This window comes from Lolium rigidum, chromosome 4, assembly GCF_022539505.1.
Source record: "Lolium rigidum isolate FL_2022 chromosome 4, APGP_CSIRO_Lrig_0.1, whole genome shotgun sequence".
Taxonomy (NCBI): Eukaryota; Viridiplantae; Streptophyta; class Magnoliopsida; order Poales; family Poaceae; genus Lolium; species Lolium rigidum.
The window spans coordinates 268,984,701-269,011,543 of NC_061511.1; the positions used below are offsets into that span (position 1 = coordinate 268,984,701).

Below are 26,843 nucleotides of genomic sequence, written 5' to 3' on the forward strand. Positions count from 1 at the left end.
CCGCCTCCCGCCGTTCCGCCGGGCGCCGGCTCTGGAGGAGGAGACGTCGACATGAAGCCCTTGCCGCCCTCCCCGGATATCGCGAGGAACGCTCAAGGTACGCCTCCCCTCCCCAGATCCCGGCGCCCTCGTCTCGCCCGGGGGTTTCCCCGCCAATTCTGCGCGGGATTTCTCTTATGGTGGTTTCTAAATTCTTGAATTTTCTTGGCGCAATGGCGCGCAGATGTTGTGGCCAAGGACCAGCTCTTCAGCATCGCCGCCTACATCTCATCCGCACCGGTACGTGGCTCTCCTTCTGTTTTTGTTCAGATTGTGAGGTCTCGTGTCGTCCTTGTGCTGCGGTAAAAGGGTGGATTTTTGTGTTGGGGTTGGATGTATGTACGCGATGCCAATCTTGTTGGTTTTCTGTGCGAGTTTAGTCTAATCAGACGAGTGTGGATTTAAAATAGTTGGTTGTTTCTCACTAGGGCACTGCATCATTATGGAATGATGGATGCCGATCAATTGCTTAAGTATACGCTTGCGTTGGTGCTTTTTTTATACTGGGAACTGGGGTTTGCGAGCTTTATCATGTGTTTTGTTCGTGTCGGTACAAGTACACGAATCAGTACGTTTCGGGTCTGGACTTCTGTAGTTCTCCATCTTCCCGCGCACTATATGTTAGGTTGAACCAGTTCTTGGGTTACTGTTGCTGTTGCTGGCTAGCGTTAAATGTCTAGGTAAAGATGCTCATCTTATGAAGTTGTTACGAGGGAAATAATGTGGAGTGGATACTTCACATGTATGCCTTGTGTGTTGATAGTAATTCAGCATAAATGGAAATTATAATTTCAGTACATTTGCGGTTTATTGAGAGGTTTAGTTCCTGGGATGTTAGCCCCCCAACTTTCTAGATTAGCTGCACCTTCGTTTATATTGAACAATATTATTTTCTCGGTTGATAATAGGATGTTATTGCTGCTGCCTTGAGGAAACATGTTGAGGATGAAGCTCGTGATCTCGGCAGTGAAGATCTCCCAAGGGTTATGGATCAGCTCTATGAGCAAATATCTTGTTTACTGCAAAGCAATGATGCTGCTGTAATTTTACTGGCTCTCCATGCTATCGATGCTTTGATTGACTTACCCTTTGGAGGTGCCTCAAATGTTGCCAAGCTCGCTAATTTCTTAAGAAATGTGTTTGAAGTCAAGCGTGACCCTGAAATCCTAGTTTCAGCTAGCACAGTGCTTAGTCATTTAGCAATTGTTGGGGGAGCACTAACTGCACACGAAGTTGAGCGACAGGTATGTTATAATTGGTTGCAGTATACTGGGATGAACATGTGTTTTTCAGTTTTCTAACATGCACTTCTTCTAGATTATTACAACTGCGTTAGGGTGGCTTCATGAGGATCAAGTGGAATATTGTCGCTTTGCAGCTCTCCTCATTCTCAAAGTAAGTTAAAACGATCAGCTTCTGGAGTGTTTAATCAACAATCAAGATTATGATGCTACCGCTTGTTCTATGCATAGTGTTTTTAGCAAATGTAATGGTAAACTATTAATCGACGACTAATTATGACTGGTCGTGACTGATCTGGTGAGTTGAGTTGAGTGTACAACTAAAATAATATTCCTTAGCGCTGGCTGTCTTTTTAGGCCATGAATACCATTTCCTGCACTCCAAGATGCGATGAAAAGAACCCTGTGTGCAACTAGCATCCTGACATTTTGCAGTTTACAAATTAGTTATTCTGGCATTAGTTTAATTTATGCCAATATTTTTTTCCAGATGAACTGTACTCTATGATTTGTATTAAATTTCACCTTTTCTTGATGTAGGAGATGGCTGAAAATGCATTCACAGTTTTGAAGAACTATATCCCTGAATTTGTTGATGCTATACTGATAGCATCGAGGGACCCCAAATTGGTTATTCGTGAACGTGCAGTTGAAGCCTTGCGTGCTTTTTCACATTCCAACATGAAGGCGGCGGCAGTTTGCACAGCCAAGGAGGCGAAACTGGAGGGAATCGATCTGTTCAGCTTCCTTCCAGATGATATGATCAGCACCATCATCTCCTTCCTCCGTACCGATGATGCTGTGCGCACGTCCGCCCTCTCTCGCCGCTGGCGTCACCTATGGCGCTCTGCCCCGCTCAACCTCGACACTGACCATATCCCTGGCTACTGCCCTGAGCAGATTAAGGTTGTAACCAAGATTCTCTCCCAGCACCGGGGTCCCATACGCCGCCTAAAACTCCACAGCCTCTACTTTGCTGACCTTGATAGCTGGTTCAGGTCCCCGGCCCTTGATACTCTTCAGGAGATCGATATCTATGTCGCTAAATTTGATGATGTACTGCCGCTGTCCGTACTCCGCTTCGCGTCGACCCTCCGTGTGGCTCACTTTGCCCACTGCAGCCTCTTTGAGGATGAGGACCCAGTATTTAGTTTCCCACACCTGAAAACACTCGCCTTGGGCGTACTTTCCATACGGGGAGACACTCTCCACAGCATTCTCTCAGGATGCCCTGCCCTTGAGTGCCTGCTGCTTGACGGTTGCGATGTTTTCGGTCGCTTGGTGATTAACTCACCGACACTTCGAAACCTCGGTGTCTGTAATGTGGACTACATGAAGGAAATAGTCATCCAAAATGCCCCTTGCCTGGAAAGATGCGTCAGGTATAATTTGTCTCATGCTCGTACTGTACCAGTCATCCAGGTAATCAGGGCACCGAAACTGGAGATCTTGGGCTCACTAACAGATAACTTTGATAAACTCAAGCTTGGAACCAGAGTTTCACAGGTAGCTGCGTCTGGTTATCTCAGATTTGGCATTCCACACAGCTTGCACTTATCTTTTCTAATGCTTTTTCTATTAGCAGGAAATGGTTGTTGGCAACTTGAAAATATTAATGCAGAGTGTGAAGATTTTACATCTCACGTCTAGTGGCCCTAATCTTGATGCAGTTGTTGCCTTCCTCAAAGTCTTTCCTTGCTTGGAGAAGCTGTACATCATGGTGAGTTGGTGAATCTCTTCTTCGACAACTTGTATTGTTAAAATCAATTTCACTTCTTTCATCTTTTTTTGCGGGTACACTTCTTTCTTTCATCCTTTTACTTGATGTAGACGTTTTTACTATATTGCCTGGCAATACATGTTTTTGAACTGTTTATACTATTTTCAGTCATCTCTACAGAACGATATGAAAAATGTGCACCATCTAGACCCAACAGATCCAATTGAATGTCTTGACCATCTCAGATATGTGGAGTTGAAGTGTTACATGGGAAAGAAGCCAGATGTCGATTTTGCCAGGTTCTTTGTTCTTAATGCTAAGGTACTCGAGTTAATGAAATTCATTGTTAAGGACAGTTGCACTCAGAAATGGAGAACTAATCAGTACAAGCAGCTACAGTTTGATAGCAGGGCTTCTCAAAATGCTCAATTTGAGTTTGGATCTTACTCTGGCACTGCATACCCTACCGGCTGTTTCCGAAGCAGAGGCTTTGAGTTTGGATCTGGTCACATTGGCAAGCGAAGAGTAGTCCATCACCATGATGATCATGTCTTGTCCATGGCTGATCCCTTCGATAGCTCTTCTTGTGGATTGTGCAGAATAGTCCTTCACCATGATGATAACGTCCTATGAATGTTTTTGAAGATCTTGACACCTGTTAATGACCATCTTAAGAGTTTTGTGTCAGTACCTAAGTTATAGCCAGTTTGGTGTCATGTTTAATGCTACGTACGTCCCTTTGTTATTTATTTAACTTGCATGATGTTATGTTACCAACACACAGAACGTGGGCTGATGGATGTTGAAATGCATGCATTTTTTTTGCTTGTCTCGTTCGGTAACATCTGGAAATTCTCTTGTTAGACTTTTTGTAGAGATCAATTTTTGTTGATTACATGGGTTTGTTCTTGGCATTGATTTTCGGCTACTGTTTTTTGTCTGCGATACTTACACACTTGTGATCTTTCATTCACTGGTAGTACCGTGTTGGGCCTGGTGCCTCTGCCCAGGCCAAGTGTATGCTTGATCTGGCTGGTTAGAGCGGTGCGTAAGCCACTCCTCTCTTTCTCCCATGCGTTGGTATGAGATGACTAGGTTCCAGAACCCTTCCTCTGAAATTGAGTTGGTCTTGCATTTTCTTTTGAATCCGCAATAGAGCCAGTCCTCTGAAAATGATGCCACAAAGAGGGCCTGGTGGAAGGTCAGATGGTATCACATTCAATTCTACACTAGACCATGAAAGCGTGCTTTGCTGCACCCGTTCATCTTATCGAAAGAACAATATAAATATTTTAGAATATTCGAGAGAAATGAATCTTTGAGAAGACATCAGATTACACTTCTTGTTTAGAATGGTTTTAAGTTAGGATTGCATGTATTTGTAAGCGCATGACTATATAAATTACAACCAATATATACAGGGATGAGCTGATAGAATTCTTTTATTAGAACACTGGTGGAAAAAGGGCCTTTGGTCGCGGTTCGCAACTGCCATTAGTCGCGGTTGCGCAACCGCGACCAAAGTAGCGCGACTAAAGCCCCCCCCTTTAGTCGCGGTTGCTTACGAACCGCGACTAAAGGCCCGTCCACGTGGGCGCCAGGCGACCGTCGGGGCGGAGGCCCTTTAGTCGCGGTTCTTCTGGCCGACCGCGACTAAAGCCCGCCGCAGGTTTAGGGTTTTAGGCCCCCCCCCCCTAAACCTGCCCCCCCCCTAAACCTGTTTTCTGTTTAATTTGTATTGTTTTATTTCTTTTGTGCTTTATTTGTAATTTTGAAGGAGTACGTTTCACATATTCTACGGTACTACATACATGCATGCATATGAATGTACAATTTCAAACAAATTTGAAATTAGAACCAAAAAGAATTCAAGAGGAATATACAATATATATTCAATATCATCGGATGACCATATACAAGTTTGAACAAGTTTCCATACATAATTTAATGCATGTATAGTTCTACGTCCTCTACGTAGTGTTGTCCTGTAGGATCGATGACTTCCCTCGCGAACCATCCAGCTAGTTCCTCCTGAAGTGGTCGGAAGCGAGCTTCGGACTAAGCGTCTTCCGGAGGTTATTCCTCTTGATGTTGTTCTCATCCGACTAGTCCCGCTCATTGGTGTATCTCCGGATCCTCTCACAAACATAGTATCCACATAGATTGGTCCCCGGTGGCTGAATATCCCCGGTCGTCCGCATCTGCCCTTTTAAAATGTAGCTCTTTTTTGAATTCACCGACCTTTTCATCTACGAACCGTCTCCAAACCCTACGAGGCAAAGAAAATTAAATGAACAAGAGAGTTATTAATTAGTTACTTGATATTAGGAAATGATGAACGAAATAGGCCGATCGATATAGAGCGCAAATGAATGAAAACAATTACTTTTGCATCATTTTTCTCATGTCGGCCCAAAGCGCCGCATCCATATTCGGAGAGTCGTGGACGAGAACTGTGGAGGTGTGAAATTGAATTACCATCGGAATCCGGTGGAACCTGCGGACACGATACATGCACAGATCATGCATATATAACTCATCGATTAGCCACATACCATCCATGGAGTAAACAAAAGAGAATGTGCTCAAGACAGAAACACTCACCCAAAATGGTAAGGAAATAGAATATCACTTTTGAGTTCCTGTTTTCTAAGAAACCGCCACAGGTCTTCCTCCACGTCGGCGGGGTGGTGTTCTAACACATATGAATTAACGATGTGTGGGTCAATGAACCCAACATCATGGATGTTCCTTATTTGCATTTCCCGCTTCTTCATTCTGCATAATAGCGTACACAACAAGATAGTTAGGACAATATATAGTGCAGGCAATGAACGAGATGGGGTAGAAATTAATAAATCACTTACGAACGTAGCAACCGATGATAGATTTGTCGAGGTCGCGCAGATTGAACAGCTGGAACAATTCACTCCGATGAATTGGTATATAGTAATGTTTGAAGTGATGCTCAGCTCTAACTTCCGCATAAATATAGTCTTTGGCGTTTTTAAGTTTTATGTAACTCTTGTACCAATTTAGCAGACCTTTCATTTGTCGAGGTAGATCCTCTTCCTGCGCAGGCTCGACGAGAGGGCCATTCTTCACATATGTAAATACCACGTCCTTCATTGGCGCCTCATCAAGGCCTAACAGTGCACGAAGAGTGATACCTAAGTCGGCCGCTTGTTCTCTGGCACTCGTTACAGTCAATCCATGTGCTGCCGCAGCTGCTATGATATCGGGGGCATCCGGACCGGCGGCTTGCACTATGAGCGGGGCGATCGATTGTTTACTTTGTTTCCCGAGCTGGGCAACTTCTTTCCCCCTTTCTAATTTTTTCTCGGCCTCCTCCAAGGCTTTCTTCTCCTGCTTCTCCGCCAAATCTTGGTTCCTCTTGAACGCGAGTGCTTGCCTACGAAGTTCACGTGCATAGTCGTCGAGCAGATTCTTTGCGGCTTGGGACGGTGTGTTCAAAAATGACTTAGCCCACTTCTTTTGCTCATCAGAAAATACTGGCTTGGGCTCGCCCTCTATTTACTTCTTGCAGCTCGCCTTCCATTTCTCTAAATCAGCAGCCGCGCCCGCCTCGACTTCCTCGGCACTACTTTCCCAAGGCCTCGTGGGGAGAGGCTTCAGTGATACCTCCGGTACCTTTGTTTTCTTAGGTACGTAAGAGTCCGGGTTAATAATCCAGGACTGCTGCTTCGCTTCTTCGCCGGAGGTGGATTGGGGGGCGGCGTGCGCTTACCCGCCCGGGGCGGACTAGGGGCGGCGGCTGCTTACCCGCCGGAGGTGAATTGGGGGCGGCGTCGGCCCTCGTGAAGGAGGTGTAGGTGAAGCACCACCACCACCGCCGCCACCGCCGCCACCACCACCACCGTAGGGGGTGGACTTGTTGGCGCCTCGCCCGGAAACTTGATAAACTTCTTCGCCATAGAATGAACTCGGCGCTTGACATCTCCAAGTCTTGTCGCCCCTTCGGGTGTAGCAATGTCAATGTCCAGGTCCTCAAACCCTTGGACTATGTCCTCCACCGTGACACGAGCATAGCCATCTTGAATGGGGTTGTTGTGGTGGAGTGCTCCAGGTGGTAAAGCACTGCCGATGGCTACCTTCATGGACATGTTCCCGATAGGATAATACGGATGACATGCTTTCATCTCCTTTATATCGTCCACGGGGTAGCGAGGAGGCTCCGGTGCAGTAATTTCGACCACCGGAGGCTCCGGTGCGAGTAATTTCGATCGTCGGTGCACCAGCCGATGGGGCCTCCGTGGAAGCCACGCTGCTTCTCCGCGGCTGGCTTCCGAGATCCAATGGATGATCTTCATGCTGCGCCCGAGCTGCATCTCTTTCGGCTACTAGTACACTCACGGTTTTCTTCATGACATCCATTTCCGATGCCAACCGCGCCACAACATCCGCTTCCCGATCCATCTTTCTCTTACGGCTTCGTAACCGTACGGGTCATCGTTCGGGGAACCCTATTTTCCACGGAATGTGCCCCATGCCTCGTACACGTCCTCCGTGTTCGGGATTCCCGAGGGCTTTTGTCGGGCGTCGTTCTCTCCGTTGAACTTGATCCTCCCCTCTTGAGCATCCCTCATTGCCTCAATAAGCTTTTGGGTGGGTGTAATTATTTTGCCCCGGTAAACACACTCCCCTGTCTCCGGGTTCAGCGATCCCCCATGCCCGTACCACCAGCTTTTGGCCCTTGGGTCCCATCCCTCCGTACTCGGACGGATTCCTCGCGTCCTCGGCTCGTTCTCCATCTTCTCCCACCTAGGCTGCCAAAAGCGATACCCTCCTGGCCCCATTTTATGATTGTACTCCTTCTTGGCCGCATTATCCTTCTTTTTTCGATATTTCAAGGAACTGCTCCGATTTCTTTTGCTTCACAAATTCTGGCCAATCATGTTGCAGTTTCTCATATTGTCCTTTGAAATCCGGAGTCATGGGCTAGATTTTGCTTGTATTTCCGGAATGCGTTGGCCATCCTAGAAAGAGCGAACTGTTTGACTAGCTTGCACCTCTCCTTGTTTTCCGCAATCTTGTTACCCTCCTCATCGTATTTGCGGTATTCCGGAGGTAGAACGAAATGTTCCATAAGCTTTTTGAAGCAATCTTTTTTTGTTCTCTTATCGACAAAAGTGAAACCAACACGTGCCTTCTTTGGCTCATTCCACTCCTGGACGGTGATCGAGACGTTGTCTCTAACAACGGCTCCGCATTGGCTGACAAACTTGGTGGCGTTCTTGCTGGCCTCCAGCGGCCTGCCGGTTGCTTCCTCGACAACATCGATGGTGCATGTTTCTCCTACTTTCATCGTCTTGGTTGCGCCACGCTTTGACGACGACGTACTCGATTGTTTCGACGATCCGGCCGAGGGCTAAAATAAGAAAGAGAGGCGCGCGCGTTAGTACACACATATTTATTCAAATCGGTGAGTTTGTATCACCGGAGGCTCAATGTATATATATATACCTCGGCGCCGCAGGTGGTTGCTACTTCCAACTGAAGATCGTCGTTTATCGACGTTTCTTCGGCACCATCTTGCTGACCATGCCCTTCATCTTCACCGTCAAGGTTCAGATAAGAATCGATATCATCTTCTTCTTGTCCGGTCGGCACATATAGAACATCGCCTTTTATGATGCCGAAGATTTGTTCTTCGAGCGTCCGGATCATAGTTGTCCATAATTGGGTCAGCTCTATCGTCCGCCATATGTCGGTCCTGAAAACATGTAGTCAAAACAAATTAATTAAGTGCGAGGGGGGCGGTGGCGGTGGCGAAAGGGCGGTGCCAAAAGGAGGGGGCCGGCGAGCTGGAAGGGGTGGGAGAGGGTGTCGCGGAAGAGCGCGTGTGTGCGCCGGGAGAGATTGGAGGGGCCGGGGCGCCGGCGGGCGCCGCCCTAGCTATTGCATGTGTGCGTGTGTGGCGCGCGCCCCCGGCCGGCCCCCTCCGTATACGCGCCCCCGGCCGGCGAAAGGGCGACGAGCGCTGCCGGCCCCCTCCGTATACGCGCGGTGGTTAAGTCAAATTTTCGTTAAGTCAAAAAATTTAAGACAAAAATTTTAAGTCAAGTTTAGAGTTCTTTTAAAAGTGAAAAATACAAATAATATGTTAAGTTATTTTGAGTTCTTGTAAAATTTAAGTCATATTAAGTCAAAATTTTAGTTAAGTTAATTTTATTAAGTCATAATAATATGTTAAGTTTTAATTTTATTAAGTCAAAATTTTAAGTCATATTAAGTCAAAATTTAAGTCAAATTAAGTCAAAATTTTATTAAGTCATAATAATATGTTAAGTTTTAATTTTATTAAGTCAAAATTTTAAGTAATTAAGTTATTTTCGTTTACAATTTAATTAAGTTACAAATTTAATTAAGTTTTTAGTTTTGTTTTTTGAATTTGTAACTAAGTTTGTTTAGTTTCTTCACATATACACACGTTTACAATTTAATTAAGTTACAAATTAGTTCTTCACATATATACACGTTTACAATTTATTTAAGATACAATTTTAATTTAAAAAACTTAGTTACGATTTTAAAAAACAAAAAAAACCGGCCAGGGTGCCCCTGGCACTTCTCTCCTCTCCCTCTGCTCATCTCTCTCTCTCTCTCTGCGCCGATGGCGCCCACGGCGGCGCGCGCTGGCCGGGCGATCGAGGGCGGCGGGGGCTAGGGCGCTAAACGGCAGTCGAGGGCGGCGGGCGAGGGAGGCGGGCGGCGACGTCATGTCGGGCGGCGAGGGCGGCGGCGGCGGCCGGTGAGGGAGGCGGCGGCGCGCGCGACGCACGGGAGAGGCGCGGCGCGGCGCGTCGACTTACGGCGCTGGAGGACGACAACGCTGGGGGCCGGCGTTGGCGGCGGGCGACGGCGGGCGTTGGCGGCGGGCGACGGCGGGCGTTGGCGGCGGGCGACGGTGGCGCGCAGCCTGACGGTGTCTGAGAGCGAGGAGATCGATCGCCGGAGCGCGCCTGTGTGTTCGAGGAAGAAGAGAGAAGTGAACCGCCTCGCGCACGCGCGCGTTTAAATAGGGAACGCCCTTTAGTCGCGGATGGGGACCCCAACCGCGACTAAAGGGGTACCTTTAGTCGCGGTTGGCGACCCCATCCGCGACCAAAGGTGATTTTTCGCCGGGTTTTCGTTTCCCGCGGAAAAATACCCTTTAGTCGCGGTTGGCGAGGCCAACCGCGACTAAAGGGTATTTTTCAAATTACTTTTCTTTTTCAAAATGTTAAAAGTACATATAATATATCAAAAAATTCAGAAAAATAAAACTAATTAATTTCAAAATCTCAAAAATAAAAATAATATATCAAAAAATTCAGAAAAATAAAACTAATTCATTTCAAAAATTAAAAAATACAAATAATATATCAAAAAATTTAAAAAAATAAAACTAATTAATTTCAAAATCTCAAAAATACAAATAATATGTCAAAAAGTTCAGAAAAATAGAACTAATTCATTTCAAAATCTTAAAAATACAAATAATGTATCAAAAAATTCAGAAAAATAAAACTAATTAATTTCAAAATCTCAAAAATACAAATAATATATCAAAAAATTTAGAAAAATAAAACTAATTCAATTCAAATTTTTAAAAATACAAATAATATATCCAAAAAATCAGAAAAATAAAACTAATTCAATTCAAATTCTTAAAAATACAAATAATATATCAAAAAAAATCAGAAAAATTCTTCCCGCCACTTTCTTCCCGCCACTTTCTTCCCGCCACTTTCTTCCCGCCACTTTCTTCCCGCCTCTTTCTTCCCGCCTCTTTCTTCCCGCCACTTTCTTCCCGCCTCTTTCTTCCCGCCTCCTGTCTTCCCGCTCCCATTTTTCCCGCCATTTGTCACTACATATAGGTAGCCCGGCTTGGCCGGCATTATCACATCTCTACAATCTCTCATCACTCTCTCATGGCTTCCACCGCACCCACTCTAACCTACCAGGCAGGTGGAGGAGCTTTGCGCCTCGAACTACCCTTGCCCACCGGGCTACCGCGTCCCTCGCACGGCCGGAGCCTAGCGCCGGCGGCGTGCCGGTCCCTCCCGTCCCTCGGGTACCGCGCGCCGGGCGGCCATCACGAACCACTACTACCTCGACCTCACGCCGGAGCAGCGGATGAATCCCCGCCGGCATCCCGATAACCGAGCATACTTGGGACGCCTTCTTCATCAATCGGCGTGAGAGGGCGCTCGCCAGGTATGAGGAGGACGGTCTGCCTCCTGGAAACTTCCACGAGGCCGGCCGTCGGCTATGGTGGTACGGCCGGACTCTGCAGAGCGTCAAGGACTACATCGCGGCCGGCGATATCCCCCGCCTGCGCTACCCTCAGTTCGAGCCACGAGCGCCGCCCGACGACGGCCGACGACGAGCAGCGACGACGACGCCGGCAACTTAGAAGCAGGCGGCGACTACCAGTACAACGGCGGCGGATATGAAGACTACGAGTATGCATATTATACGCCTAGGCAGGAGTATGACTAAATCACTCCAAATTTCATGTATGCAGGAGTATGACTTAGTCACTCCAAATTTCATGTATGCGAGGAGTATGACTTAGTCACTCCAAATTTCCTGTATGCGGGAGTATGACTTAGTCACTCCAAATTTCATGTATCATCGATGCTATCTCGAGTCAATTGAATCATTCGAAAATGGACACCAACCACATCACGGGTAATATAATTCACATGATCCATTCAACAAAGTTTGGTACAATAAATTATTACACATCATTTCTTTCCTTGTGTCCCTGCTTGCTTACGATTGTGCCGTATCCATGGAGCATTATCATCATTTAACTTAATGTTTGGGTCGGTGTTCACTTTGAAGGGCGGAATTTCAGCAAACATATTATAATCTTCTGACATGTCTGTCTTGTCCTCCACTCCCACGATGTTTCTTTTCCCTGAAAGAACAATGTGGCGCTTTGGATCATCGCATGATGTACTGATCGTTTTCTTATCTTTCCGTTTCCTCGGTTTGCTACTCATGTCCTTCACATAGAAAACCTGAGCGACATCTTTCGCTAGGACGAATGGTTTGTCAAGGTAACCAAGATTGTTGAAATCCACCATTGTCATTCCGTATTGCTGGTCCACCTTTACCCCACCTCCTGTTAGCTTGAACCATTTGCACCGGAACAAATGGACCCTAAAGGAGGGTCCATAGTCAAGTTCCCATATCTCCTCTATGTAACCATAATATGTGACCTTTTGCCCATTCTCGGTTGCTGCATCAAAGCGGACACCACTGTTTTGGTTGGTGCTCTTTTTATCTTGGGCGATCGTGTAAAATGTATTCCCATTTATCTCGTACCCTTGGAAAGTCGTTATAGTCGAAGATGGTGTCTTGGCCAACATGTACAGCTGATCTACAACATGTTCGTCACTCATTAAATGTTTTCTCAACCAACTGCCGAAAGTCTCCATGTGGGCCTTCCTAATCCAGGATTCGAGCTTCCTGGGGTTGTCCGAGCGAAAAATATTCTTGTGTTTCTCAAAGTACGTAGCCACCAAGCTGGAATTGGTCGAAGCTGTGTGGTGTGCTTCGGTCGGAGAATGGCCGTCCATACATATCGTTGATTTCCTTCCGATCGTGCCTTTTCCACTTAGTCTCCCCTCGTGCCGCGATCGAGGAAGACCAATCGGCTTAAGGTCGGGAACAAAGTCAACACAAAACTCAATTACCTCCTCATTTCCATAGCCCTTGGCGATGCTTCCTTCCGGCCTAGCACGGTTACGAACATATTTCTTTAATATTCCCATGAACCTCTCGAAGGGGAACATATTGTGTAGAAATACAGGACCGAGAATGGAAATCTCATCGACTAGGTGAACCGAGGAGGTGCGTCATAATATTGAAGAAGGATGGCGGGAACACCAACTCGAAACTGACAAGACATTGGATCACATCGTTATGTAACCGTGGTAGAACTTCTGGATTGATTACCTTCTGAGAGATTGCATTGAGGAATGCACATAGCTTCACAATGACTACTCGAACATTTTCCGGCAGGAGCCCCCTCAAAGCAATCGGAAGCAATTGCGTCATAATCACGTGGCAGTCGTGAGACTTCAGGTTTTGGAACTTTTTCTCCGCCATGTTTATTATTCCCTTTATATTGGACGAGAATCCAGACGGGACCTTCATACTGCTCAGGCATTCAAAAAAGATGACCTTCTCTTCTTAGGTGAGAGCGTAGCTGGCACGACCTTGAAACCGTTCCGGATGCCGGTCATCAGGGTCTTTCAAAATTTGCTGGTCCTGCCGTGCTTCCTTTGTATCATTTGACTTCCCATACACGCCCAAGAAGCTTAGGAGGTTCACGCAAATATTCTTCGTAACGTGCATCACGTCGATTGCAGAGCGGACTTCTAGGACTTTCCAATATTCTAGCTCCCAGAATATAGATTTCTTCTTCCACATGGCTGCGTGCCCGTCGGCTCCCTTCGGAACTGATTGTCCGCCGGGACCCTTTCCAAAGATGACTTTCAAATCCTTGACCATATCAAATACCTCAGCACCGGTGTGTTCCGCAGTGCTTCGGCCGGTGATCTGCCTTGCCGTTGTAATGCTTGCCTTTCTTTCTTACTCGGATGACCTTTCGGAAGAAATCGACGATGCCCAAGGTACACATTCTTCTTACAATTTGGCAAATGTACACTTTCGGTCTCATGTAAGCGATGCGTGCATGCATTGTATCCCTTATTTGACAGTCCCGAAAGGTTACTAAGAGCAGGCCAATCGTTGATGGTTACGAAAAGCAACGCTCGTAGGTCAAATTCCTCTTCTTTGTGCTCATCCCACACACGGACACCAGGTCTGCCCCACAGCTGTAAAAGCTCATCAACTAATGGCCTTAGGTACACATCGATGTCGTTGTCGGGTTGCTTCGGACCTTGGATGAGCACTCGGCATCATAATGAACTTCCGCTTCATGCACAACCAAGGAGGAAGGTTGTAGATGCATAGAGTCACGGGCCAGGTGCTATGGCTGGAGCTCGCTCGCCAAAAGGATTCATGCCATCCGTACTTAGACCAAATCTTATGTTCCTTGCGTCAGCTGCAAAATCTTTGAACTCTCTGTCGATCTTTCTCCATTGCGTTCCATCCGCGGGGTGTCTCAACTCCCCGTCCGACTTACGGTCCTCTTTGTGCCATCGCAACAACTTGGCATGCTCTTTGTTCCCGAACGGACGTTTCAACCGTGGTATTATAGGAGCATACCACATCACCTTGGCGGGAACCCTCTTCCCGGGTTTCGGCCCTCAACATCGTCACCGGGGTCATCGCCTCGATCTTATAACGCAATGCGAGTGCATACCGGGCATTCATTCAAATTCTCGTATTCACCGCGGTAGAGGATGCGATCGTTGATGCATGCATGTATCTTCGGAACCTCTAAACCTAGAGGGCAGACAACCTTCTTTGCTTCGTACGTACTCGGCGGGCAACTCGTTATTCTTTGGAAACATATTCTTCAACATTTTCAGCAAGTTTTCAAATGCCGAGTCAGCTACACCTGCTCGTGCCTTCCATTTCAGCAAATCCAGTGTGCAGCCCAGCTTTTTCAGACCATCATCGCATCCGGGGTACGGCGCCTTCCTGTGATCCTCTAACATGCGATCCAAATTCTCCCTCTCCTTTTCAGTTTCGCAGCGTCTCCGTGCATCAGCAATGGTCCGACCAAGATCATCAACGGGATCATCACGTGCCTCTTCTTCACCTTCCCCTTCACCTTCCCCTTCACCTTCAGCATCCTCCATGAAACTATCACCGAAATGAGCAAGATAGCTTTCATCGATGAAATCATCCCCTTCTTCATCTTCTTCCATTATAACCCCTCTTTCTCCATGCTTGGTCCAACAATTATAGCTTGGCATGAAACCGTGCCGAAGCAGGTGCATGTGAACATCTCTTGAGGAAGAGTAACCCTTCTGATTCTTACAGTTAACACATGGACAGATAACAAAACCTCCCTGCTTGTTCGCATTAGCCACTACGAGGAAATCTTTCAAACCCGTACTGAACTCGCCGGAGAGTCGGTTACCGTACATCCATTGCCGATTCATCTGCATTATTATAATATAAAATATATAATTAACCATCATGCATTTGTTAAACTAACTAGCTACAAACAATATAAATTAAACAATGAACTACACACACATGCATATTGTATCAATGACGACACATCAAAGGTTCAAGTTGCTAACCGCGATCGAGGAGGAAAAAATAAATGAGAAAGCTCAAGTGTGGCTCCAACACTTCATATCATGTTTGTTTCATGCTCTTGGGGCATTTCATCAAACACCTTATGTGCATAAGAGGAACCAAAAGCAAACCTAACACTCACTTGTGAAGTTTGTGAAGAGAATGGCTCCAAATGGCTAAGTGTTGGCTCCAAATGGCTGGATGGGTATATATAGGGGAGGGGCTTTAGTCCCGGTTGGCCCAGCCAACCGCGACTAAAGGCCTTCGGGCACTCTTAGTCGCGGTTGGCCTGGCCAACCGCAACTAAAGCCCCCACGTGCACCAGCTGGCCACCGTGCGCCCTGGGCCCAGGCCTTTGGTCGCGGTTCGCCACACGAACCGCGACTAAAGACCCCATTAGTCGCGGTTCCTTTACCTTCGCGACTTATGGGGCTTCCCGGAAGCCTGTTTTTCTACCAGTGGAATGACATCAAGAATAATTTATGATAGCAGTGAAGGCATGCGTGAATGTATATTGTCTGAATATCGATGCAACTGAAGTTGGTCAATGATGAAGCTGGAAATACCAGCAAAGGGTGGCTTAGTTCTTAGTACCGAAAGTAACATGATTTCAAGTAGAAGGATTTAGGCACTTCAAACTATGATTTTCGGACCAACAATGACGGCATAGCATCTCTGCTTCTTCATCATTTGGCAATTAATTTACGAGGACCTAGAAGTCTAGAACTGAAAATTTCTTCATAACCTCTATGTTCTGCTTCAAATGTGATTTTGGGACTGCTTGGAGATTTCGGGAAGCAAGTCCAGCTGATCACACACAACACAAGACCAAGCTATAGTTAAATCTCCAGGGAGAAAGTATACATAAAGGCTATTTCCGAAATTATTCAAGCAAATAAGCAATGTTCCTTTAACTTTTGGTTCATTAGGAATCTTTGCAAAGCTCCAAAATCCCTCCAACTTCTGGAAGTTTATAACTATCAATATGGCAGATGTATTATGTATATGTCATATGAACTTAGTAGTAGCAAGAAGCAATTCCTCTCTAAGAAAGAATTAAGAATATGCAATTCAGAAATCTAAAAAAAAAAGTTGTCATGCAAGACTTGTTAAACCCTGAAGTATCAACAAGTCAGACAAGGCAGGTTGATGCAACTGACATTAGTACATATCGGGCCTTCACACATGGTTGAAATGGTCCGTCGCACACGGTAAACCTAACCGTCACAAGGCGAGAGTGGGCGATACGCCAAAACAAAGACACAGTTTCCAAAACCGTGTGCGAGGGGGTCCAATGTCGAACATGGTTCATTACGTGAAATCATGTGCGATAGGCTGGTCCGTGACACATGGTTCTCCCTATTCGACCGTCAGCAGACTGGAAGATCGCAAGCGTTATTAATAATTTAGGCGTACCATCGAGATGGCACACGAGAATTTTTTTAACCATCCATTTTAATTTCTGCCAGAATCGCTGACGTTTTATATATGCAATAGCACATAACTCAATATTCCATTCACAATAAAGTAGCAAAAATCATTTATATTTGATTGTACATTCCATACACCATGTGTACACATGTATTTCGACATAGATTAACTGCTAGCTATAGAAACGAGAGTTCTACAGAATAGTTCTTGTTTACGTTTGTTATCTCCATGCAACAGTTTGTTATCTCCATGCAACAGAAGGTTACAAATGATCAACCTTCATTGAGAACCTTCAGTGTTCTTCTCGTCACCTTTGTGATATTCTGTCAACACTACATAAAACACTTTTAACCAAAAAGGTGTCTTATGTAGTGCATCAAAAAATGTCAATAGTGACGGTTTGGGATCCTTATGACAAGTGTCCAAAATAAATTGCGCAAATAAATCTTTGGAGTTACAATATAAACATACCAAACACATGATAGCTAGATTTAAAATGGTTAAGAAGAAATGATTTGTTATCATACTTATTCAGACTGAAAAAGGAGACATCATTGGCCCTAATCAGCCAATCAACTTCTTATGTAGTGTCACTAAAATACAATCCCTGTTATAAGATGATAGCTATAGTTAACTATAGGAAACAGATTGAGAAAATAGTCATGTTTAGATCTAACACATGAAATTGTGCTTACACAATGGATCCGGTTAAGCTATACACATGAACATATAGATCAAACAATACATAATAAAATAAGTGGGGAAAATGCTACTATTTAACAAAGTATTTTAATCCAGTTAAAACATGGTGCATCCCCTAGCTAAGACTAGATCTGGCAATGTATACAACATAACATATAGAACATGGTACCTTACACATCAGATGACACAACATCCATGCTTAACAATATTCTAATGAAACCGACCTTGCTAACTGTGGCGTTATTAAAAAACCAAAACTCGCTGATCCTAACACAATATTCTAATGGATCTGGCCTTGCTAACTGTGTTATGCATTAGATCCGTGGTCAACTTAAACAAAAAAAAAAGCATGAGAAAGAACCTATACCTCTTTGAGACGATGGAGCTCGCGGGGACGAGACAGCTTGACCATCGGTATCGGAGTTCAACGGTGAGGTTCAGCCGGCGCGACCAATGAGGACGCCCCAGCGACGTCAACTCCATTCCCGCGAGGTAGGATTGCAAAAGCTAGGTAGCAGCTTCCTCCACGCCAACCAGGTGCTCAAGGGTAGCAAGGGGACATGCGTTTTCGTAAATCTGGAGTGGCGGCTGACGTGGAGTCAGTCCGAACGGGAACCCTAGTGGTCCTTATATATCCCAAAAGATGGTAGGGTTGCGTTTGATGGGCCCAAATAGGCACCTAATCGCACACGGTTTGCGCAAGGAAAGTCGTGTGCGCTATGCACCTTCGCACACGGCCATATTGTGCAAGGTCATATGCGTTCTTCGCACACGATCGCTTTACACCTACACCTCCACATGCTTCACGCATGATTTATTTAAAGCCCTTCATCTTCAACCTCAAAACCGTGTCGACGGCGTGCCGCCGCTGCCGCTCCTCCCTGAGTCAGCTTGACGTTGTTGGTTGCAGAAGGGAAGTCGCCAAACGGGTAAAAAAGACCACATCCTTCCCAGAGACGAAAAAAAAGAACTGCCGATGAAGCTCCTTGACGATCCGAAGATCCCCACACCCAGACGAAATCCTCAAAGATCACACCACTCCCACAAGCCTCTCGATGTTGCCGCCGAGATGGGGTTGAAGCCGGGAAGATCTTATTGCACGATACGCTGCCCCTACAAACCTTGACCCTAAAAACGAAGAACAAAGCCCTCAAAATAGGGGCGGATCCCTCCCACCGATGAGGGCCGAGATCCATCGCGCTTCCATGGCCCAAAGGCTACAGAGACGAGGCGATCAGCGGCGGCGCCGGCAGGAGGCAGGAGGCCGAGATCCAATGGCATGCTGCATGTCTTGGGTCTTGTGCATGAGATTTACTTTCAGCCACTAATTAACCGTCCACAACATCACACATTCGTTGGTAGAGGCACTCCAGTGCAGTTATTGTTCATAATATATTTGGGCTTAAACCATAGGGGAACCAATTAATGAAACACGGTGTCCCTTCCTTTTACAAAAGAACATCAATAATACTTGGACATTGGTTCAGAAGAGGACTAATCAAATATGGTTGCCCTTGATGTTACAAAAAGACCGACGTTAACTTCACATTACATACATATATAGGGCCTAATAAATCTGGTAATAACTATGTCATGTAATAAACGTCCTCCTCGTCACCAGAGAAGACGTTGAAGATGTCGGTGTCGGCATACTTGCCGCTAGTGCCGAATGATTCTTCTTCAAATGCGTCCATAATCCTTGCCAGTGCGGTCATCCACAACTTAGCAAGTTCGTCGGTGGGAAATTACGGAACACGCGCTGCGCGGCCGGCCTTCTTACCTTTCTTCTGGGCGCGCAGCCATGCACGCAGCCGGTCCTCGCGGAGAGTCTTGAAGGAGTCCTCCACCACACGAGGCACAACTTCTTCCTCATGCCGCGCCGACTCGATGGACTGTTCCAGCACAATCTGCTCGAAGACGCGGGGTATGTTTGAATGCATGTTGTTGCAATCGTTCTTCATTGGCTTGGTAACTAAACTCACAACATACAGATAAAACAAACAAGCATGATAATAATTACGAAAGCGCAATCAAACAACACAATGAGGAGGAGGTCAAGGCTAGCCTCCCCTAGCTCACCGGCATGGCCAAGGACAGGCCACACGCCGCAGCTGCTGGTGATGGGTGTTTGGACAACGACGAGGACGTGCAAGGTGACGACATCCTGGACATGGCCGGATGCTAGGAGGAGCTCGCCCAGACCGATTTCGACCACCATGATTCCCACCAACCTGAAGGTCCTCTCTTTCCCCCCTTTTTCACACAGTACTATATCCTAGATTTTTTTGCCACAATTGATTACATAGTATCTTTAGTTGACAACTCATCCGTATTGCTAGCCTGAAAAAAACAACTCTACCAACATGGCGATCATGTGTTGGTGGGCAAAAATGTTTGAACCAAAATCCTAAAAAACTGAATAAACCCAGCGAGTTGGTTATTATTATGTTGAGCTATGAAGTGCTAAATAAAGTGAAGTTGAAAAGGTGATTCATAAGTTTGAGTTACTGTTAAGGGGCAAAAATCCTGCAGCTTCCAAGACATGAATCTTAGAACCAAGTGTCTTTCCTATTTCCTTCCTACCTTAAAGTTGTTAACTAAATATACTAGCTACTTACTCATGTACGGATCTGCCATGAGTGTTTAAATGTTGAAAGAGTGGAAGTGTACAACATTACTGAGTATTTAGTTTGCAATGCAAGCATGTTAAATTAATTGTAAAGAATTGAAAGAATCAAAGGCCTCGAAAACCTTACACATGGTTCAATTAAAAGCGATGTGAGAACTTTGTCTGTTGCCGCTATCAAATAGTGCCGCCATATAGTATCTTCCTTGCAACATGTATAAACATTAGAACACCTACATAATGAACCTTTGCTATCACGTTGCTACTCATTGAGGAAGCCATGTTGTGGATAATTGTTCTTATTAAACTACCATGCATGCATAGATCGAAGTTCTTGTCAAAGTCTTTTATCTCTTTTGCACTGTGTTTGAGTTGTTTGAGGACAAACAAAGAGCTAAGCTTGGGGAGCTGATACATCCCAAATGTATCCACTTTTTCAATTACTTTGCTCAACGGTTTCTCCAGAATCTCACCATATTTGAATAAAATTGTTGAATCTGACGCTATTTTTTAGCAAAAGTCTTCTTTCTATCTCTTTTCGCAGGAAATAAAATTGGGAAAACTACCGTGCATTTTTTTCACTGGAATAAGGATATTGGGTTTTGGAACGTCACGAGAAGAGCCACGAGGCTCAAAAGATAACAGGTGGTGCGACCAAAGGTGGGGTCCGCACCACCCATGCCAATTTGGCCCTCGGACGTCGTCTCACCGCCTCCTTTTGCGTACCCTTTTATATACACCGAAAACCTATCCTCCCAGGAGTACGGAGATTTTCACGAAATAGAGCGTTGCCACCACCACAATCTTTGTTTCAGGGGTTAATGGTCCTGCTCTCCATGCCAGAGAGGGGGATTTCGACGCCATCTTCACCACCATCCCCATCAACACTGTCTCCATCAACCATGTGCGTACTCTCCATCACTATGAGTGAGTAGTTCTCTATATGCATGTGAGGTTGATGGGGATTGGATGAGATTGATCATGTAATAATGCATATGTATCGAGATTTGGGGTGTTTAACTTGAGGATATTCTTGTGTGGTTGATACACCTTTTCTATGCTTAATGACTGTTGCTAGGGCCCGAGTGATATGATTTCAGTACTAAAATTTTATTGCCCCATCATATATATGAGTTTGGTGTGTATCTGCAAAGTTTATTGCCTATTATTATGTGGAACCTGAGCCGTAAGGTGATAGTTACGGAAAAAAGGGGAATATGTTGTAGTTTGGAGATATTGTGTGTTCATGTAGTGCTAATGCATTGTTCCAGGATACTCGAAATGATAGACCTTAATTACATGTAATTTCAAATTGGCCCGGTGAAATGGACAGGTAGGACAATAGATATCATGCAAATTCTCTTGCTTAGTACGCATAACTATATTTAGAACACATACCTACACACAACAGAGTTAGCGATGAATACTATGTTATTTGTACTACATTATATGATCAATCTTATTCATGCAATACCCCGCTATCACCTTATGTCTACGCTTTTACAGGTTCACTACTTCTGCTGAAAGCTAGAAATCTTCTACTATTATTTACTGCTTTGATTCAACTGCTACAATCACCACTTCATTTTTGAGAATATTGATGCGTAGGTGTGGTTGAGAGTGACGCCTCAATTGCTAAAGTCTTACTGGTATTGTTGTGTTCCCCTTGAGTCGAACTATAAATTTGGCTACTACTTTCCATCGAAGATTTCAGCGAACCCCTATACTTGTGGGCATCAACGGCATCCTCCGCTCGATGATCCAGCTTTGTGGTCGTGCTTCATCTTTCCGAACAGCCACTACTTGCCCATGGCAGCACTAGCTCTAAGGTCTATGGAGATGGGCGAGGGGAAAGGTAATGGCAATGACGTCGACAGAAAATGGGTGCGGCCACACCCCTTAATAAGCACGGGCGCACCTCCCCATCAATACTTGTTGTGGAAGCCCAGCGTTGCCCACGCCATCACTGGCGCGCAAAAGGCAAAGTGGTGTCATTAACGTGACGCAGAAGACCACAAAGGACGCAAAGAAGTCAAAGGCCGGAAGTAGTCGCTACCAGCTGGGCCCGAGGAACCAGGGCGTGGATCGCATTGTGTCCATGGTGACACATTGACAACCTAAATTTAGGTCGCGAATGGATCACCGCGGATAATTCATCCCTTTGCGTCGGGCCGTTGGGCAGGGGTTTTGCTCTCCGCGTGTCCGAGCATACCAAAATGAACCTCCTATGTCTGTTTCTATGGGGCCACTAGAGATTCTCTTACCATAGTGCATGTTGTGAATACAATCAAACAACAGTCTACATTTGCCTTCTATATGAGGTGCAAAGCATGTAACCAAACACTCGTGCATGCAATCTCCCAAGGACCAAAAATAGTTGTGCACGCATCCAAATAAACATGACAACATGGTACAGAAACCTTTTTTGCGTGTCCATACCCGATACATTGCCCCGGAGCCCAAATTTAGCTACAAGCTACTAACCACGCCATTTATATCCATTCCATGAAATATCTCTATTCCATGAAAAAACATGCATCTCAGTTCCAATTTTCGCACTCCGGGTGTGGCCCCCCTTATCTTCGTCGTCGGCGTGCCACCGCTCCTGCCGGCGTCCGGTCGTTGGTCGTTGGTTCGCATGAGGGCGGTGATTGCCTCCCCCTGTCTATATATATTCGAATTTGTCAAACCAGGCTAGTTCCTTTGCTCTTCAGGCTTCGATCTGTCACGTTGGCGAGTATATAGACGTCTTTTAGTGCATAGGTATATGTGAATCTAGATAAATCTTGGACAAATATTTCCAAACGGAGAGAGTACTTTTTCAAACGCTTCTATCATTTTAGTGTTGTGTGCAAAACAATTACCCCAAATCGTTGTGGTTTGGGCAAAAAGAAGGCAGAATTGTTGCTCTTGTGAAAAAAGGCCTGCCCAACAAGTAAGTGCGAGAATCTCGGAGGTGGCCAACAGATCGTACGGGTTTTATGGCTGGCCCAGCGAATATACCTCCATTCCCTCGGAAATAAAAGATCTCCATTCCAATTTCCGCACCACTACGAGCCGCCGTGCAACTGTGCAAGGGCTTTGCGGGGCAGCCAAACCGCCTCCCGCCGTTCCGCCGGGCGCCGGCTCTGGAGGAGGAGACGTCGACATGAAGCCATCGGCGCTCTCCCCGGATATCGCGACGAACGCTCAAGGTACGCCTCCCCTCCCCAGATCCCGGCGCCCTCGTCTCCTCCCTCGCGTCTCGCGCGCGCCCCGGCCGGGTTTCCCGCCAATTCTGCACGGGATCTCTCTTCTGCTCGTGGCTAAATTCTTGAATTTGCTTTGCGGCGCAGATTTGGTGGCCAAGGACCAGCCCTTCAGCATCGCCGACTACATCTCATCCGGACCGGTATGTGACTCTCCTTCTGTTGTTCAGATTGTGAGGTCTCTATCGTCGTCGTACGTTGTGGTGCGGTAAGGATGGAGTCTGGATTCAGGTTGGATTTATGTGCGCCATGCTGATTTGGCTGATAAATAGTTGGTTGTTCTTATTAGGGCCCTGATGCAGTGCCCTAACCCACATGGATGGTTGTGCATGGGATTAATTGCTTAAGTAGTTGCTTGCGCTGGTGCTTTTTGTGTGTATTGGTTATCGGGGCTTGCGATCTTTATCATGTGGTTTGCTTGTGTCAGTACAAGACTGCAAGTACACGATCAATACGTTTGGGGTTGCGATCAGTACGTTTGGGGCCTGGAGTTCTGTAGTTCTGTAGTTCTGTATCTTTGCGCGAACTATATGTTGATCTTGAGGCACATGTACTGTAGATAGCACTAATGTCTACTCCTCCGTTCTGTATTAATGGACGCGGACTCACCCACAAAAAACAAAGCGGCCTGTAGTGTTTGACGTCAATTAATTCAGACCGGAGGTAGTAGGAACAGATGGTGTTCTTATGAAAACAATGTGAAGTGGATAGTTCACATGCATATGCCTTGTGTGTTGATGGTTATTCAGAATAAATGGCATTTATAATTTATGTACATTTGCTGTTTATTGGGAGAGGTTTAGCTTCCTGGGATGTGATGACCCCCGCACACTTTCTACGTTAACTGCACCTTTGTTTATATTGAACAATATTGTCTTTTGGCTGGTACAATTTGTTGTCGTGTATAATAGGATGTTCTTGCTGCTGCCCTGCGGAAACATGTTGAGGAGGAAGCTCGTGTTCTCGGCGGCAAACATCTCCCAAGGGTTATGGATCACCTCTATGAGCAGATATCTCGTTTATTGCGAAGCAGTGATTCTACTAAAAATTTGCTGGCCCTTCATGCTATCGTTGCTTTGATTGATTTACCCTTTGGAGGTCCTTCAAAGTTTACCAAGCTCGCTAATTTCTTAAGAAATGTGTTTGACGTCAAGCGTGACCCTGAAATCCTAGTTCCAGCTAGCACAGTGCTTGGTCATCTTGCAAATGTTGGGGGAGCAGTAACTGCACGCCAAGTTGAGCAACAGGTAAGTTATAATAATTGGTTCCAGTTTTCATCAACATATAATTTCCAGTTTTCTAATAAGCACTTCTTTTAGATTATTACAACTGCGTTAGGGTGGCTTGGTGAGGGTCGAGTGGAATATCGTCGCTTCGCAGGTCTCCTTATTCTCAAAGTAAGTTGAACCAATCAGATTCTGGAGCGTTTGATCAATTATATACTCTATGATTTGTATTAAGTCTGACTTTTTTTTGCTGTATAGGAGATGGCTGAAAATGCATTCACGGTTTTGAAGAATTATGTCCCTGAATTTTTTGACGCTATGCTGATTGCATCAAGGGACCCAAAATTGGTTATTCGGGAACGAGGAGCTGAAGCCTTGCGTGCTTTTGCGCATTCCAACATGAAGGCGGCGGCGGTTTGCACGTCGAAGAAGGCGAAACTGGATGGAATCGATCTTCTCAGCCTCCTCCCAGATAGTATACTCTGCACCATCATCTCTTTCCTCCGCACGGACGATGCCGTGCGCACTTCTGCCCTTTCTCGCCGCTGGTGTCACCTGTGGCGCTCTGCTCCGCTTAACCTTGACACTGCACATATCCGTGGGTATTGTCCCGAGCAGATTAAAGTTGTAACCAAGATTCTCTCCCAGCACCAGGGCCCGATACGCCGCCTCCACCTCCACAGCCTCTACTTTGCTGACCTTGATCGTTGGTTCAGGTCCCCAGCCCTTGATAATCTTCAGGAGATCGACATCTGGGTCGCTAGGTTTGATGATCCGCTGCCACTGTCTGTGCTCCGCTTTGCTCCGACCCTCCGTGTAGCCCTCATTGCCCACTGCAGCCTCTTCGAGGATGGGGACCCAGTATTTAATTTCCCGCACCTGAAAACACTCGCCCTGGGCTCCCTTTCCATATGGGAAGACACTCTCCACAGCATTCTTTCAGGATGCCCTGTCCTGGAGAGCCTGATGCTTAACAATTGTGCTGGTTTCAAACGCTTGGTGATCAACTCACCAACACTTAGAAGCCTCGGTGTCTGTGATGATCGCCATATGAAGGAATTAGTCATCCAGAATGCCCCTTGCCTGGAAAGATGTGTCAGGACTAATTTGTTTCATACTACACCAGTCATCGAGGTAATCAGGGCACCGAAACTGGAGATCTTGGGCTCACTAGCAGTCAACTTTGATAAGCTCAAGCTTGGAACCACAGTTTCACAGGTAGCTGCGGCTGGTTATCTCAGATTTGACACTCCATGCAGCTTGCACTTATCTTTTCTAATGCCTTTCATATTAGCAGGAAATGGGTCGTTGCAACTTGAAAATGTCAATGCACAGTGTGAAGATTTTACATCTCACGTCTAGTGGCACTAACCTTGATGCAGTTGTTGCCTTCCTCAAAGTATTTCCTTGCTTGGAGAAGCTATATATCATGGTGAGTTGGAGTATCTCTTCTCCGGTGTTAAAATCATATTTACTTTACATATTATCCAACGAGTCACCACTTTCTACTTGCCAGGTGGAACTATTTATTTATTTTTTTAGCTTGGTAATAACTGATTTGAATCGTATACTCTTATCAGTCAACTCTGCAGATGGATATGAAAAATGTGCACCATCTAGACCCAACAGATCCAGTTGAATGTCTTGACCATCTCAGATACGTGGAGTTGAAGTGTTACATGGGCAAGAAGCCAGATGTCGATTTTGCCAGGTTTTTTGTTCTGAATGCTAAGGTGCTCGAGTTAATGAAATTCGTTGTTAAGGACAAATGCACTCAGAAATGGATAACTAATCAGTACAAGCAGCTACAGTTTGATAGCAGGGCTTCTCAAAATGCTCGATTTGAGTTTGGGTCTTACATTGGCCGTGCATATCCTACCGGTTGTTTCCGAGTCGGAGGCTTTGAGTTTGGATCTGGTCACACTGGCAAGCGAAGAGTAGTCCATCAGCATGATGATCATGTCTTGTCCATGGCTGATCCCTTCGATAGCTCTTCTTGTGGACTGTGCAGAATAGTCCTTCACCATGATGATAACGTCCTATGAATGTTTTTGAAGATCTTAACACCTGTTAGTGACCATCTTAAGAGTTTTGGGTCAATACTTAAGTTGTAGCCAGTTTGGTGCCATGTTTAATGCTACGTACGTCCCTTTGTTATTTATTTGACTTGCATGATGTTATGTTACCAACACACACAACGTGGGCTGATGGATGTTGAAATGCATAGGTTTATTTGCTTGTCTCGTTCGGTAACATGTGGAAACCCTCTTGTTAGACTTTTTTTGTAGCGATCGATTTTTGTTGATTACATGGGTTTGCTCCCGGCATTGATTTTTCGGCTACTGTTTTTTTGTCTGCGATACTTAAACTTGT

The 26,843-nt window shown here is 45.7% G+C and overlaps 1 protein-coding gene across 1 annotated transcript; it reads left to right on the forward strand.

The window, feature by feature from the left end:
• LOC124650539 (FBD-associated F-box protein At5g60610-like) lies at nucleotides 1–26,596 on the forward strand. Its single transcript, XM_047190051.1, has 6 exons — nucleotides 1–97; nucleotides 23,332–23,387; nucleotides 24,156–24,491; nucleotides 24,729–25,688; nucleotides 25,768–25,902; nucleotides 26,051–26,596. The coding sequence occupies exons 1-6, from the start codon at nucleotides 52–54 to the stop codon at nucleotides 26,513–26,515; spliced, it is 1,998 nt and encodes a 665-aa protein (XP_047046007.1). The 5' UTR covers nucleotides 1–51; the 3' UTR covers nucleotides 26,516–26,596.
• The last annotated feature ends 247 nt before the right edge of the window (nucleotides 26,597–26,843 follow it).